Source organism: Notolepis coatsorum, assembly GCF_963971535.1.
Source record: "Notolepis coatsorum genome assembly, contig: SCAFFOLD_86, whole genome shotgun sequence".
Lineage (NCBI taxonomy): Eukaryota > Metazoa > Chordata > Actinopteri > Aulopiformes > Paralepididae > Notolepis > Notolepis coatsorum.
The window spans coordinates 954,003-968,247 of NW_028172863.1; the positions used below are offsets into that span (position 1 = coordinate 954,003).

The window sequence follows — 14,245 nt, forward strand, 5'->3', positions numbered from 1 at the left end:
CCTACTGTCTCAATAAAGAACCTTCTCTCCTGTGTCTCCTCTACTCTATCTCCCTCTCAGCCTTCCTACTGTCTCAATAAAGAACCTTCTCTCCTGTGTCTCCTCTACTCTGTCTCCCTCTCAGCCTTCCTACTGTCTCAATAAAGAACCTTCTCTCCTGTGTCTCCTCTACTCTGTCTCCCGCTCAGCCTTCCTACTGTCTCAATAAAGTACCTTCTCTCCTGTGTCTCCTCTACTCTGTCTCCCTCTCAGCCTTCCTACTGTCTCAATAAAGAACCTTCTCTCCTGTGTCTCCTCTACTCTGTCTCCCGCTCAGCCTTCCTACTGTCTCACTAAAGAACCTTCTCTCCTGTGTCTCCTCTACTCTGTCTCCCTCTCAGCCTTCCTACTGTCTCAATAAAGAACCTTCTCTCCTGTGTCTCCTCTACTCTCTCTCCCTCTCAGCCTTCCTACTGTCTCAATAAAGAACCTTCTCTCCTGTGTCTCCTCTACTCTGTCTCCCTCTCAGCCTTCCTACTGTCTCACTAAAGAACCTTCTCTACTCTGTCTCCCTCTCAGCCTTCCTACTGTCTCACTAAAGAACCTTCTCTCCTGTGTCTCCTCTACTCTGTCTCCCTCTCAGCCTTCCTACTGTCTCAATAAAGAACCTTCTCTCCTGTGTCTCCTCTACTCTGTCTCCCTCTCAGCCTTCCTACTGTCTCAATAAAGAACCTTCTCTCCTGTGTCTCCTCTACTCTGTCTCCCTCTCAGTCTTCCTACTGTCTCAATAAAGAACCTTCTCTACTCTGTCTCCCTCTCAGCCTTCCTACTGTCTCACTAAAGAACCTTCTCTCCTGTGTCTCCTCTACTCTGTCTCCCTCTCAGCCTTCCTACTGTCTCAATAAAGAACCTTCTCTCCTGTGTCTCCTCTACTCTGTCTCCCTCCCAGCCTTCCTACTGTCTCAATAAAGAACCTTCTCTCCTGTGTCTCCTCTACTCTGTCTCCCTCTCAGCCTTCCTACTGTCTCAATAAAGAACCTTCTCTCCTGTGTCTCCTCTACTCTGTCTCCCTCTCAGCCTTCCTACTGTCTCACTAAAGAACCTCCTCTCCTGTGTCTCCTCTACTCTGTCTCCCTCTCAGCCTTCCTACTGTCTCAATAAAGAACCTTCTCTCCTGTGTCTCCTCTACTCTGTCTCCCTCTCAGCCTTCCTACTGTCTCAATAAGGAACCTTCTCCAGATGCTCAGAATTGTGAAGATAAATTGTGATAAACTGTCCTCATCACCTCTCCTCTTCTCTTCTCTCCTCTCCTCTCCTCTCCTCTCCTTTCCTCTCTCCTCCCCTCTCCTCCTCCCCCCTCCTCTCTCCTCTCCTCTCCTCCCCCCTCCTCCTCCCCTCTCCTCTCCTCCCCCCTCCTCTCCTCTCCTCTCCTCTCTCCTCTCCTCCCCCCTCCTCTCCTCTCCTCTCCTCCCCCCTCCTCCTCCCCTCTCCCCTCCTCCCCCCCTCCTCTCCTCCCCCCTCCTCTCTCCTCCCCCCCCTCTCCTCCCCCCTCCTCTCCCCCCCCCTCTCCTCTCCTCCCCCCCCCCTCCTCTCTCCTCTCCTCTCCTCCCCCCTCCTCTCCTCCCCCCTCCTCTCTCCTCTCCTCCCCCTTCCTCTCTCCTCTCCTCCCCCCTCCCCACTCCTCCTCTACCCTCCTCCCCCCCCTCCTCCCCCCCCCCCTCCTCTCTCCTCTCCTCCCCCCTCCTCCTCCCCTCTCCCCTCCTCCCCCCCCTCCTCTCCTCCCCCCTCCTCTCTCCTCTCCTCTCCTCTCCTCCCCCCTCCTCTCTCCTCTCCTCCCCCCTCCTCTCCCCTCCTCCCCCCCCTCCTCTCCCCTCTCCTCTCCTCTCCTCCCCCCTCCTCTCTCCTCCCCCCCCTCTCCTCCCCCCTCCTCTCCCCCCCTCCTCCTCTCCTCCTCTCCAGGTGGTCATGCACCCCTCGAAGACACTGGAGCTCCAGATGAAGAGGAAGGGCTTCAGGATGGAGGTGGGTCAGTACGTGTTCATGCAGTGCCCCTCTGTCTCCCGGCTGGAGTGGCACCCCTTCACCCTGACCTCCGCCCCCGAGGAGGACCACTTCAGCGTCCACATCCGCATCGCGGGGGACTGGACCCAGGGGCTCTACGAGGCCTGCGGGGGGGACAAGCCGGGGCCACAGGAGGCCTGGGGGATGCCCAAGTAGGTCAGGGGGGTCAGGGGTCAGGGGTCAGGGAGGGCAGGTCCTTCAGACCACATTCATTATTGTGTAACTATATATAGAATATTAATTATTCTGTAACCATAGATGTAGAATAGTCTTTATTCTGTAACTATATATATATATATATATATATATATATATATATATATATATATATATATATATATATATATATATATATATATATAGTTACATAATATATATATATATATATATATATATATATATATATATATATATATATATATTCATTGTTGTGTAACCATAGATGTAGAATATTCATTATTCTGTAACTATATATAGAATATTCATTATTCTGTAACCATAGATGTAGAATATTCAATATTGTGTAACTATAGATGTAGAATATTCATTATTGTGTAACTATAGATGTAGAATATTCAATATTGTGTAACTATAGATGTAGAATATTCATTATTGTGTAAGTATAGATGTAGAATATTCATCATTCTGTACAGAACGCTGGTGTTCTGATGTGATGACTCTTCCTTCTTTAATAGTTTCCTTGGTCTAGAACGTTGGTATTTTGACGTGATGTCCCTTCCTTCTTTAATATTTTCCTTGGTATAAAACGCTGGTGCTCTGACGGGACAACCCTTCCTTCTTTTATAGTGTCCTTGCAAAACAAAAGGGAAGTTACCAGAGGTTTGAAAGTTCACAGTTTTCTCCACAACAGCCACAGATTTCAACAGAGAAGCCTGTGTGGGGGCGGTCGGGTAGCGCAGCGGACTAAGCGTCTGCCTACCACCGCAGAGACACTGGTATCGAATCCAGCTGTCAGCGGTACCTCCGGCTTGGTCGGTCGTCCATACTAACACAATTGTCAGTGGGTGGGAAGCCGGTGGGGTGTGTGTCCTGGTCGTTGTAAACAGCGACTCCTTCAGGTCGGTCAGGGCGCCTGCACAGCGAGGGAGGGAACTGGTGAAGGTAGTGTGATCCTCCCATGCGTTACGCTCCCCCAGTGAGAGTCCTTGCTGCCAGGTGAAAAGAAGCGGCTGGCTGTCTCCACATGTATCGGAGGAGGCATGTGATAGACTTCAACCCTCCCTAGACCGGCAAGTGGGGGGCAAATGCGTGCAACGACCAGGAAGGGGAGGGGGGAATTGGCATAACGACGAAATTGGGATGGGAGAAAAATACAGAAAAAAGGAGGAGAAAAGGTAGAAAAAAAAACAGAGAAGCCTGTGGTGTGATTTCTCTCTTCTCTCTCTTCTCTCTCTTCTCTCTCTTCTCTCACTTGTCTCTGACTCTGTGATTCAACCTCCTTGCAGAAATGGGAGTTTAAGGGTTTAAAAGGACTTCCCTGGCAATAATCACTGTTTACCTGGTTATAATAATATAATAATAATAAACGTTATTTGTAGAGCACCTTTCATACAGAAACTGCAGCTCAAAGTGCTTCACAACTGGTTACAGCTATTTCAAGTCAAGTCGAATCAAGTGCTCCTTTATTGATTAACAATTGCAGCTCAAAGTGCAACTTGGGGAAACCCTCCGGACGTCATGGCAACAGGGGAGGGGAGGTAGAAGCAGGAAGAAGATAATAGTAGAAATAATAATAATAATAATATAAGATATCATAAACAATAATATTGCCCACTAATATAATATATTAATATATACAGTATATATATGTATATACTAGATATATATATATATATATATATATATATATATATATATATATATATATATGTCTGTTAACATGTAGTACTTTATCTGTCAACATGTTTGTAATGTTTATCTGTCAACATGTTTGTAATGCGTCCATAAATGTCTCTAAGTAAATAGAAAGAGAAATAAAAGATAACCCTTGGCAGGATGGCGATCGACGGCCCGTTCGGCACGGCCAGCGAGGACGTGTTCGGCTACGAGGTGGTGATGCTGGTGGGTGCCGGGATCGGAGTCACTCCCTTCGCCTCCATCCTGAAGTCGGTGTGGTACAAACACATCCAGAACAACCAGCAGGTCTTCACCAAGAAGGTGAGGAGAGGAACCCTAACCCTAACCCTAACCCATCCACAGCAACCAGCAGGTCTTCACCAAGAAGGTGGTTAACCTGGAACAGTATGGGAAACATGCTTACCGTCTTCTCCAGAGTCAGACTAGAAGATAGAGACCAACATCACGTCTTCTCCAGAGTCAGACTAGAAGATAGAGACCAACATCACGTCTTCTCCAGAGTCAGACTAGAAGATAGAGACCAACATCACGTCTTCTCCAGAGTCAGACTAGAAGATAGAGACCAACATCACGTCTTCTCCAGAGTCAGACTAGAAGATAGAGACCAACATCACGTCTTCTCCAGAGTCAGACTAGAAGATAGAGACCAACATCACGTCTTCTCCAGAGTCAGACTAGAAGATAGAGACCAACATCACGTCTTCTCCAGAGTCAGACTAGAAGATAGAGACCAGCATCACGTCTTCTCCAGAGTCAGACTAGAAGATAGAGACCAACATCACGTCTTCTCCAGAGTCAGACTAGAAGATAGAGACCAGCATCACGTCTTCTCCAGAGTCAGACTAGAAGATAGAGACCAACATCACGTCTTCTCCAGAGTCAGACTAGAAGATAGAGACCAACATCACGTCTTCTCCAGAGTCAGACTAGAAGATAGAGACCAACATCACGTCTTCTCCAGAGTCAGACTAGAAGATAGAGACCAACATCACATCTTCTCCAGAGTCAGACCAGAAGATAGAGACCAACATCACGTCTTCTCCAGAGTCAGACTAGAAGATAGAGACCAACATCACGTCTTCTCCAGAGTCAGACTAGAAGATAGAGACCAACATCACGTCTTCTCCAGAGTCAGACCAGAAGATAGAGACCAACATCACGTCTTCTCCAGAGTCAGACTAGAAGATAGAGACCAACAACACGTCTTCTCCAGAGTCAGACTAGAAGATAGAGACCAACATCACGTCTTCTCCAGTCAGACTAGAAGATAGAGACCAACATCACGTCTTCTCCAGAGTCAGACTAGAAGATAGAGACCAACATCACGTCTTCTCCAGAGTCAGACTAGAAGATAGAGACCAACATCACGTCTTCTCCAGAGTCAGACTAGAAGATAGAGACCAACATCACGTCTTCTCCAGAGTCAGACCAGAAGATAGAGACCAACATCACGTCTTCTCCAGAGTCAGACTAGAAGATAGAGACCAACATCACGTCTTCTCCAGAGTCAGACTAGAAGATAGAGACCAACATCACGTCTTCTCCAGTCAGACTAGAAGATAGAGACCAACATCACGTCTTCTCCAGAGTCAGACTAGAAGATAGAGACCAACATCACGTCTTCTCCAGAGTCAGACTAGAAGATAGAGACCAACATCACGTCTTCTCCAGAGTCAGACTAGAAGATAGAGACCAACATCACGTCTTCTCCAGAGTCACACTAGAAGATAGAGACCAACATCACGTCTTCTCCAGAGTCAGACTAGAAGATAGAGACCAACATCACGTCTTCTCCAGAGTCAGACTAGAAGATAGAGACCAACATCACGTCTTCTCCAGAGTCAGACTAGAAGATAGAGACCAACATCACGTCTTCTCCAGAGTCACACTAGAAGATAGAGACCAACATCACGTCTTCTCCAGAGTCAGACTAGAAGATAGAGACCAACATCACGTCTTCTCCAGAGTCAGACTAGAAGATAGAGACCAACATCACGTCTTCTCCAGAGTCAGACTAGAAGATAGAGACCAGCATCACGTCTTCTCCAGAGTCAGACTAGAAGATAGAGACCAACATCACGTCTTCTCCAGAGTCAGACTAGAAGACAGAGACCAGTTTCCTCTCTGTGTTCAGTAGAAAGCTATACTGCTGCGAGCTAGCCTAGCTTGGCACAAACTAATGGAAACGGATACGGACCAGCTAGCCAACCAGCTGTTGGCCCAAAACACCTCTCCTAAAGTTTTAAGCTAATGGTCCGTATCCGCTTCCATTCATGTGTGATAAGATAGGCTAGCTCGCAGCCGGATAACTTTGGTCAGGTTTTGGGGTCAGCTCAGGTTGGGAGTCAGCTCAGGTTGGGAGTCAGCTCAGGTTGGGAGTCAGCTCAGGTTGGGGTGAAGGGCGGGGCTTGAGACAATGACCACCGTACACCAGGAATTACCTTTTCCATTCAAACAGCTGGTTAACCCTTTTGATTGATTGATTGAAAACTTTATTAACAGATTGCAGAATGGGTACAATACAGTCAGGGGTGTAAAAAGTACCCAGAAATGATACTTAAGTGAAAGTATGGGTACCGTCTCAAAATCATACTCAAGTAAAAGTCAGAGTATCTGGCTAAAACACACTTGAGTAAAAGTCTAAAAGTTTCTACTTTGAAATGTACTTAAGTACTAAAAAGTAAAAGTAAAAAAAAATATGTATTGTAAGGGATAGACCAGGGGTCTCAAACTCATTCCATCGTGGGCCAAGTTTTCATTTGAACTAGGTGAGTTAGTTGAAAAGGTGAACCAATTAATGAAATCATCAGCTGGTGTTTAGGCAAGGCTGGAATGAAACCAAGCATACAGTACACTCACACAAGCACCAATCAGCATGGGTATGGGCGGGTTAATTTTCCATTGATGGGGATTTGATTGGCTGTTTTTAAATAAAGTGCGACCGCAGGATTAATAAGTTAATAACGCTAACGTTAGTTCGGCCAGAGAAACAAATATACTAATTAAAATGGTTGGACCTGCGAGATTTGTACTTTGTAGGTCTGCATTTAAATGTAAGGAGTAAAAAGTATGTTTTTTTTCTCTGAAATGTAATTGAGTAAAAGTACAAGTATACAAACCTAATAATACTTGAGTAAAGTACAAATCCCCCAAAACAGTACTTAAGTATTGTAACAAAGTACAATTACTCAAGTACTTTACACTAGTAAAGCATACAGTACAGCTCAATACACACAATTGTTAAGGGGATGCAGACCAGAGAAATACTTTCGTCTTGTTTACATCACTTTCACTACCACACTACCAAATGGTTAACCCTTTCACTGCGACAATACAGAAGGTTAACCGCCTGTAGTGTGATAGTAAAGGGTTAACCTTCTGTAGTGTGATAGTAAAGGGTTAACCTTCTGTAGTGTGGTAGTGAAAGTGTTAACCTTCTGTAGTGTGGTAGTGAGAGGGTTAACCTTCTGTAGTGTGGTAGTAAAGTGTTAACCTTCTGTAGTGTGGTAGTGAAAGGTTAACCTTCTGTAGTGTGGTAGTGAAAGGGTTAACCTTCTTTTCAGTAATTTAATCTCATCCAACAAGCACAATCCCAGAGTATTATTTAAAACCATTAACACACTTGTCAGCCCCCCCCCCCCCCTACACCAGTGCTGTCAAATGAGGACTGTAACCGCTTTCTTCAATTTTTTGTCACCATGGTTGCAAACATAATGGCAAACATCACTCCTTCTCTATCCCCCCTTCCCCTCCATCCCACCACTCAAGCATCCCTGAGCGATTTCTCACCTGTCTCTCTGGATGATCTCACCATCTTAGTCACCTCCATGAAGACCTCCTCGAGCCCCCTAGACATCCTTCCTACATCCATGTTTAAGGAAGTTTTCTGCTCTGTTGGCCCCAGTCTAGTCACTATCATTAACTCATCCCTAGCCTCTGGTTCTGTCCCAATCTATTTTAAGGAGGCAGTCGTACAGCCACTCCTAAAAAAGCCCAACCTAGACCCCACCATCCATAATCATTTCAGACCCATCTCCAAGCTGCCCTTTGCATCAAAGGTGTTAGAAAAGGTTGTAGCCAACCAGCTCACCACCCACATGTCACAGAATAACATCTGTGACAAATTCCAATCTGGCTTCCGCAAACTCCACTCCACTGAATCTGCCCTTCTCAGAGTATCCAATGATCTCCTGATGTCTGCTGACTCTGGTGAATGCTCTGTTCTGGTCCTGTTAGACCTGAGCGCAGCGTTTGACACGGTCAACCACAACATCCTTTTGTGGAGTGGGTGGGCATCAGGGAGTGGGTGGGCATCTCTGGGAGTGCTCTAAACTGGTTCGCCTCTTATCTGAGGGAGAGAACGTTCTCGGTGGCTGTGGGTCCTTTTAAATCTGACCCCACCCCTCTCTCATGTGGGGTACCACAGGGATCGGTGCTAGGACCACTCCTCTTTGCCATTTATATGCTTCCCCTAGGCCTCCTCATCAATAAATTCACGGCATTAAATATCACTGCTACGCAGACGACATACAACTACTCTGCTCTTTTAAACAAGACAACCTGGAGAAACTCAGCCTTCTCCAGGAGTGCCTGCTAGGCATTGAGAGCTGGATGGGGAGTAACTTCCTCCAGTTAAATGCAAATAAAACGGAGGTGCTGATCGTAGCAGCTGAAAAGACTGCAGCTAGAGTGGCCACTCACTTGGGGTCCCTTAAAGACAACATACGTCCCCACCTGAGAAACCTGGGTGTTGTCTTTGACCAGGCCATGAACCTAGACAAACATGTCAAAACACTCACACGCACCTGCTTCTTTCACCTCAGAAACATTGCAAAACTGCGCACCATCATATCTCACTCTGAACTAGAACTATCCGTGCATGCTTTTATTTCCTCTAGGCTTGACTACTGCAACTCACTTTTCACCTGTCTCACCAAATCATCCACAGATAAACTACAAATGGTCCAAAATGCTGCAGCCAGGCTACTCACAAGGTCAAAAAAATCATGTCACATCACTCCCATTTTGGTATCCCTGCACTGGCTCCCGGTACACTATAGAATTCACTTCAAAGTCCTCACTTTCACTTTCAGAGCACTTCACGGTCAGGCCCCTATCTACATCACGGAACTCATCCATCCCTACACCAACACCCGCTCACTCAGATCTGCCGATCAGCACCTCCTAGTGATCCCCAGGACCAGGCTAAAAACAAGGGGTGATCGAGCCTTCGAGGTGACAGCACCAAGGCTCTGGAACGCTCTCCCCCTGGACCTGCGAACTGCCCCCTCTGAGAACTCTTTTAAAAAACAACTAAAAACACATTTGTTCAGGCAGGCTTTTGATCACACATAGGCGCCTTTTTCTTGTCCTCACTGTTCTATAGTGTTGTTTTAATTTAGTGACTCATGATTTTATCCAAATTCTTTTATTCTACTTTTTCTATCTGGTTTCACTGTTTTTAACTGCTGTTTGTCTATTGTCATTTATTTCTGATTTTGTTTTTATTGTGTTTTTATATTAACCTGTAGTGTAAAGCACCCTGTGCATTCGTGCTGTGAAGGGTGCTATATAAATAAAGGTAATTCATAGTGTGGTAGTGAAAGGTTAACCTTCTGTAGTGTGATCGTGAAAGGGTTAACCTTCTGTAGTGTGGTAGTGAAAGGTTAACCTTCTGTATTGTGGTAGTGAAAGGGTTAACCTTCTGTAGTGTGGTAGTGAAAGGTTAACCTTCTGTAGTGTGGTAGTGAAAGGTTAACCTTCTGTATTGTGGTAGTGAAAGGGTTAACAGTCTGTAGTGTGATAGTGAAAGGGATAACCTTCTGTATTGTCTCAGTGAAAAGGTAACCTTCTGTAGTGTGGTAGTGAAAGGTTAACCTTCTGTAGCGTGGTAGTGGAAGGTTAACCTTCTGTAGTGTGGTAGTGAAAGGGTTAACCTTCTGTAGTGTGGTAGTGAAAGGGTTAACCTTCTGTAGTGTGGTAGTGAAAGGGTTAACCTTCTGTAGTGTGGTAGTGAAAGGTTAACCTTCTGTAGTGTGGTAGTGAAAGGGTTAACCTTCTGTAGTGTGGTAGTAAAGGCTTAACCTCCTGTAGTGTGGTAGTGAAAGGGTTAACCTTCTGTAGTGTGGTAATGAAAGGTTAACCTTCTGTAGTGTGGTAGTGAAAGGGTTAACCTTCTGTAGTGTGGTAGTGAAAGGGTTAACCCTCTGTAGTGTGGTAGTGAAAGGTTAACCTTCTGTAGTGTGGCAGTGAAAGGGTTAACCTTCTGTAGTGTGGTAGTGAAAGGTTAACCTTCTGTAGTGTGGTAGTGAAAGGTTAACCTTCTGTAGTGTGGTAGTGAAAGGTTAACCTTCAGTAGTGTGGTAGTGAAAGGTTAACCTCCTGTAGTGTGGTAGTGAAATGTTAACCTTCTGTAGTGTGGTAGTGAAAGGTTAACCTTCTGTAGTGGTAGTGAAAGGTTAACCTTCAGTAGTGTGGTAGTGAAAGGTTAACCGTCTGTAGTGTGGTAGTGAAAGCTTAACCTTCTGTAGTGTGGTAGTAAAGGCTTAACCTCCTGTAGTGTGGTAGTGAAAGGTTAACCTTCTGTAGTGTGGTAGTGAAAGGGTTAATATGCTACCTCTCGGCCTCTCACAGTGTAAACACAGAAGCCGTGGTAGTAAATAAATACTGTACGTGACCGGCATCAAATCTAGCGCCACGTGACTCACCAGCGCTGAGAGAGAAGGTCAGAGGTCGTTCCCGTTCATCATCAACAAGTAAACAAGGAAGTCATTGAGATTATAACGTAAGGAGCTTTTATCTACTTGTTGCAGTTGAAGTTACGTGAGTTACCTGCTAAGATGACTCACAGCCTCTCTCTCTCTCCTTGTGTATGTCTCTCTGTCTGTCTCTCTCTCCCTGTGTATGTCTCTCTCTCTCCCTGTGTGTATGTCTCTCTCTCTCTCTCTCCCTGTGTATGTCTCTCTCTCTCTCTCCCTGTGTATGTCTCTCTCTCTGTCTCTCTCTCCCTGTGTGTGTATGTCTCTCTATCTCTCCCTGTGTATGTCTCTCTCTCCTTGTGTATGTCTCTCTGTCCGTCTCTCTCTCCCTGTGTGTATGTCTCTCTCTCTCTCTCTCCCTGTGTATGTCTCTCTCTCTCCCTGTGTATGTCTCTCTATCCATGTGTGTGTGTATGTCTCTCTCTCTCCCTGTGTATGTCTCTCTCTCTCCCTGCGTATGTCTCTCTCTCTGTCTCTCTCTCATTGTGTATGTCTCTCTGTCCGTCTCTCTCTCCCTGTGTGTATGTCTCTCTCTCTCTCCCTGTGTATGTCTCTCTCTCTCTCTCTCTCCCTGTGTATGTATCTCTCTGTCTCTCTCTCCATGTGTGTGTGTATGTCTCTCTCTCTCTCCCTGTGTAAGACCCTCACATTGATACACATTAAGACCCTCACATTGATACACATTAAGACCCTCACATTGATACACATTAAGACCCTCACATTGATACACATTAAGACCCTCACATTGATACACATTAGGACCCTCACATTGATACACATTAAGACACATTGATACACATTAGGACCCTCACATTGATACACATTAAGACACATTGATACACATTAGGACCCTCACATTGATACACATTAAGACACATTGATACACAGTAAGACCCTCACATTGATACACATTAGGACCCTCACATTGATACACATTAAGACACATTGATACACATTAGGACCCTCACATTGATACACATTAAGACACATTGATACACATTAAGACCCTCACATTGATACACATTAAGACCCTCACATTGATACACATTAAGACACATTGATACACATTAAGACCCTCACATTGATACACATTAAGACCCTCACATTGATACACATTAGGACCCTCACATTGATACACATTAAGACCCTCACATTGATACACATTAGGACCCTCACATTGATACACATTAAGACCCTCACATTGATACACATTAGGACCCTCACATTGATACACATTAAGACACATTGATACACATTAAGACCCTCACATTGATACACATTAAGACCCTCACATTGATACACATTAAGACACATTGATACACATTAAGACCCTCACATTGATACACATTAAGACACATTGATACACATTAAGACCCTCACATTGATACACATTAAGACCCTCACATTGATACACATTAAGACACATTGATACACATTAAGACACATTGATACACATTAAGACCCTCACATTGATACACATTAAGACCCTCACATTGATACACATTAGGACCCTCACATTGATACACATTAAGACCCTCACATTGATACACATTAAGACCCTCACATTGATACACATTAAGACCCTCACATTGATACACATTAGGACCCTCACATTGATACACATTAGGACCCTCACATTGATACACATTAGGACCCTCACATTGATACACATTAAGACCCTCACATTGATACACATTAGGACCCTCACATTGATACACATTAGGACCCTCACATTGATACACATTAAGACCCTCACATTGATACACATTAGGACCCTCACATTGATACACATTAGGACCCTCACATTGATACACATTAAGACCCTCACATTGATACACATTAAGACCCTCACATTGATACACATTAGGACCCTCACATTGATACACATTAAGACCCTCACATTGATACACATTAGGACCCCACATTGATACACATTAGGACCCCACATTGATACACATTAAGACCCTCACATTGATACACATTAAGACCCTCACATTGATACACATTAGGACCCTCACATTGATACACATTAAGACCCTCACATTGATACACATTAGGACCCCACATTGATACACATTAAGACCCTCACATTGATACACATTAGGACACATTGATACACATTAGGACCCTCACATTGATACACATTAAGACCCTCACATTGATACACATTAGGACCCCACATTGATACACATTAAGACCCTCACATTGATACACATTAAGACACATTGATACACATTAAGACCCTCACATTGATACACATTAGGACACATTGATACACATTAAGACCCTCACATTGATACACATTAGGACCCTCACATTGATACACATTAAGACCCTCACATTGATACTGGATCTGTAACTCCATGATTTACTTGTGCTGTCTGTCTTGTTGTCCCGCCCCCAGATCTATTTCTATTGGCTGTGCCCGGAGACCCAGGCCTTCGAGTGGTTCGCTGACCTGCTGCAGTCCCTGGAGGGCCAGATGACAGAGAAGGGAATGACGGACTTCCTCAGCTACAACATCTACCTGACGCGCTGGAAGGAGACCGAGGTCCGACACACAGCTAGAGACCTGACAAGCTAACCCTAACAGACCCTAACAGACCCTAACAGACCCTAACAGCTGAAACCATCACAGTCAGGACAGACGGCTGAAACCATCACAGTCAGGACAGACAGCTGAAACCACCACAGTCAGGACAGACAGCTGAAACCATCACAGTCAGGACAGACAGCTGAAACCATCACAGTCAGGACAGACAGCTGAAACCATCACAGTCAGGACAGACAGCTGAAACCACCACAGTCAGGACAGACAGCTGAAACCACCACAGTCAGGACAGACAGCTGAAACCACCACAGTCGGGACAGACAGCTGAAACCATCACAGTCAGGACAGCTGAAACCATCACAGTCAGGACAGACAGCTGAAACCACCACAGTCAGGACAGACAGCTGAAACCACCACAGTCAGGACAGCTGAAACCACCACAGTCAGGACAGCTGAAACCATCACAGTCAGGACAGACAGCTGAAACCACCACAGTCTGGACAGACAGCTGAAACCATCACAGTCAGGACAGACAGCTGAAACCACCACAGTCAGGACAGACAGCTGAAACCACCACAGTCAGGACAGACAGCTGAAACCATCACAGTCAGGACAGACAGCTGAAACCACCACAGTCAGGACAGCTGAAACCACCACAGTCAGGACAGACAGCTGAAACCATCACAGTCAGGACAGACAGCTGAAACCACCACAGTCAGGACAGACAGCTGAAACCATCACAGTCAGGACAGACGGCTGAAACCATCAGTCAGGACAGATGGCTGAAACCACCACAGTCAGGACAGACGGCTGAAACCACCAGTCAGGACAGACGGCTGAAACCATCACAGTCAGGACAGACGGCTGAAACCACCACAGTCAGGACAGACGGCTGAAACCACCACAGTCAGGACAGACAGCTGAAACCATCACAGTCAGGACAGACGGCTGAAACCACCACAGTCAGGACAGACGGCTGAAACCACCACAGTCAGGACAGACAGCTGAAACCATCACA

The 14,245-nt window shown here is 45.6% G+C and overlaps 1 protein-coding gene across 1 annotated transcript in view; it reads left to right on the forward strand.

The window, feature by feature from the left end:
* Positions 1-14,245, forward strand: part of cybb (cytochrome b-245, beta polypeptide (chronic granulomatous disease)) — a 36,533-nt gene that overhangs the window by 15,609 nt on the left and 6,679 nt on the right. Inside the window, 3 exon segments of the mRNA XM_084338930.1 lie at positions 1,939-2,192; positions 4,056-4,218; positions 13,081-13,227. Coding sequence (XP_084195056.1) covers positions 1,939-2,192; positions 4,056-4,218; positions 13,081-13,227 — 564 coding nt within the window.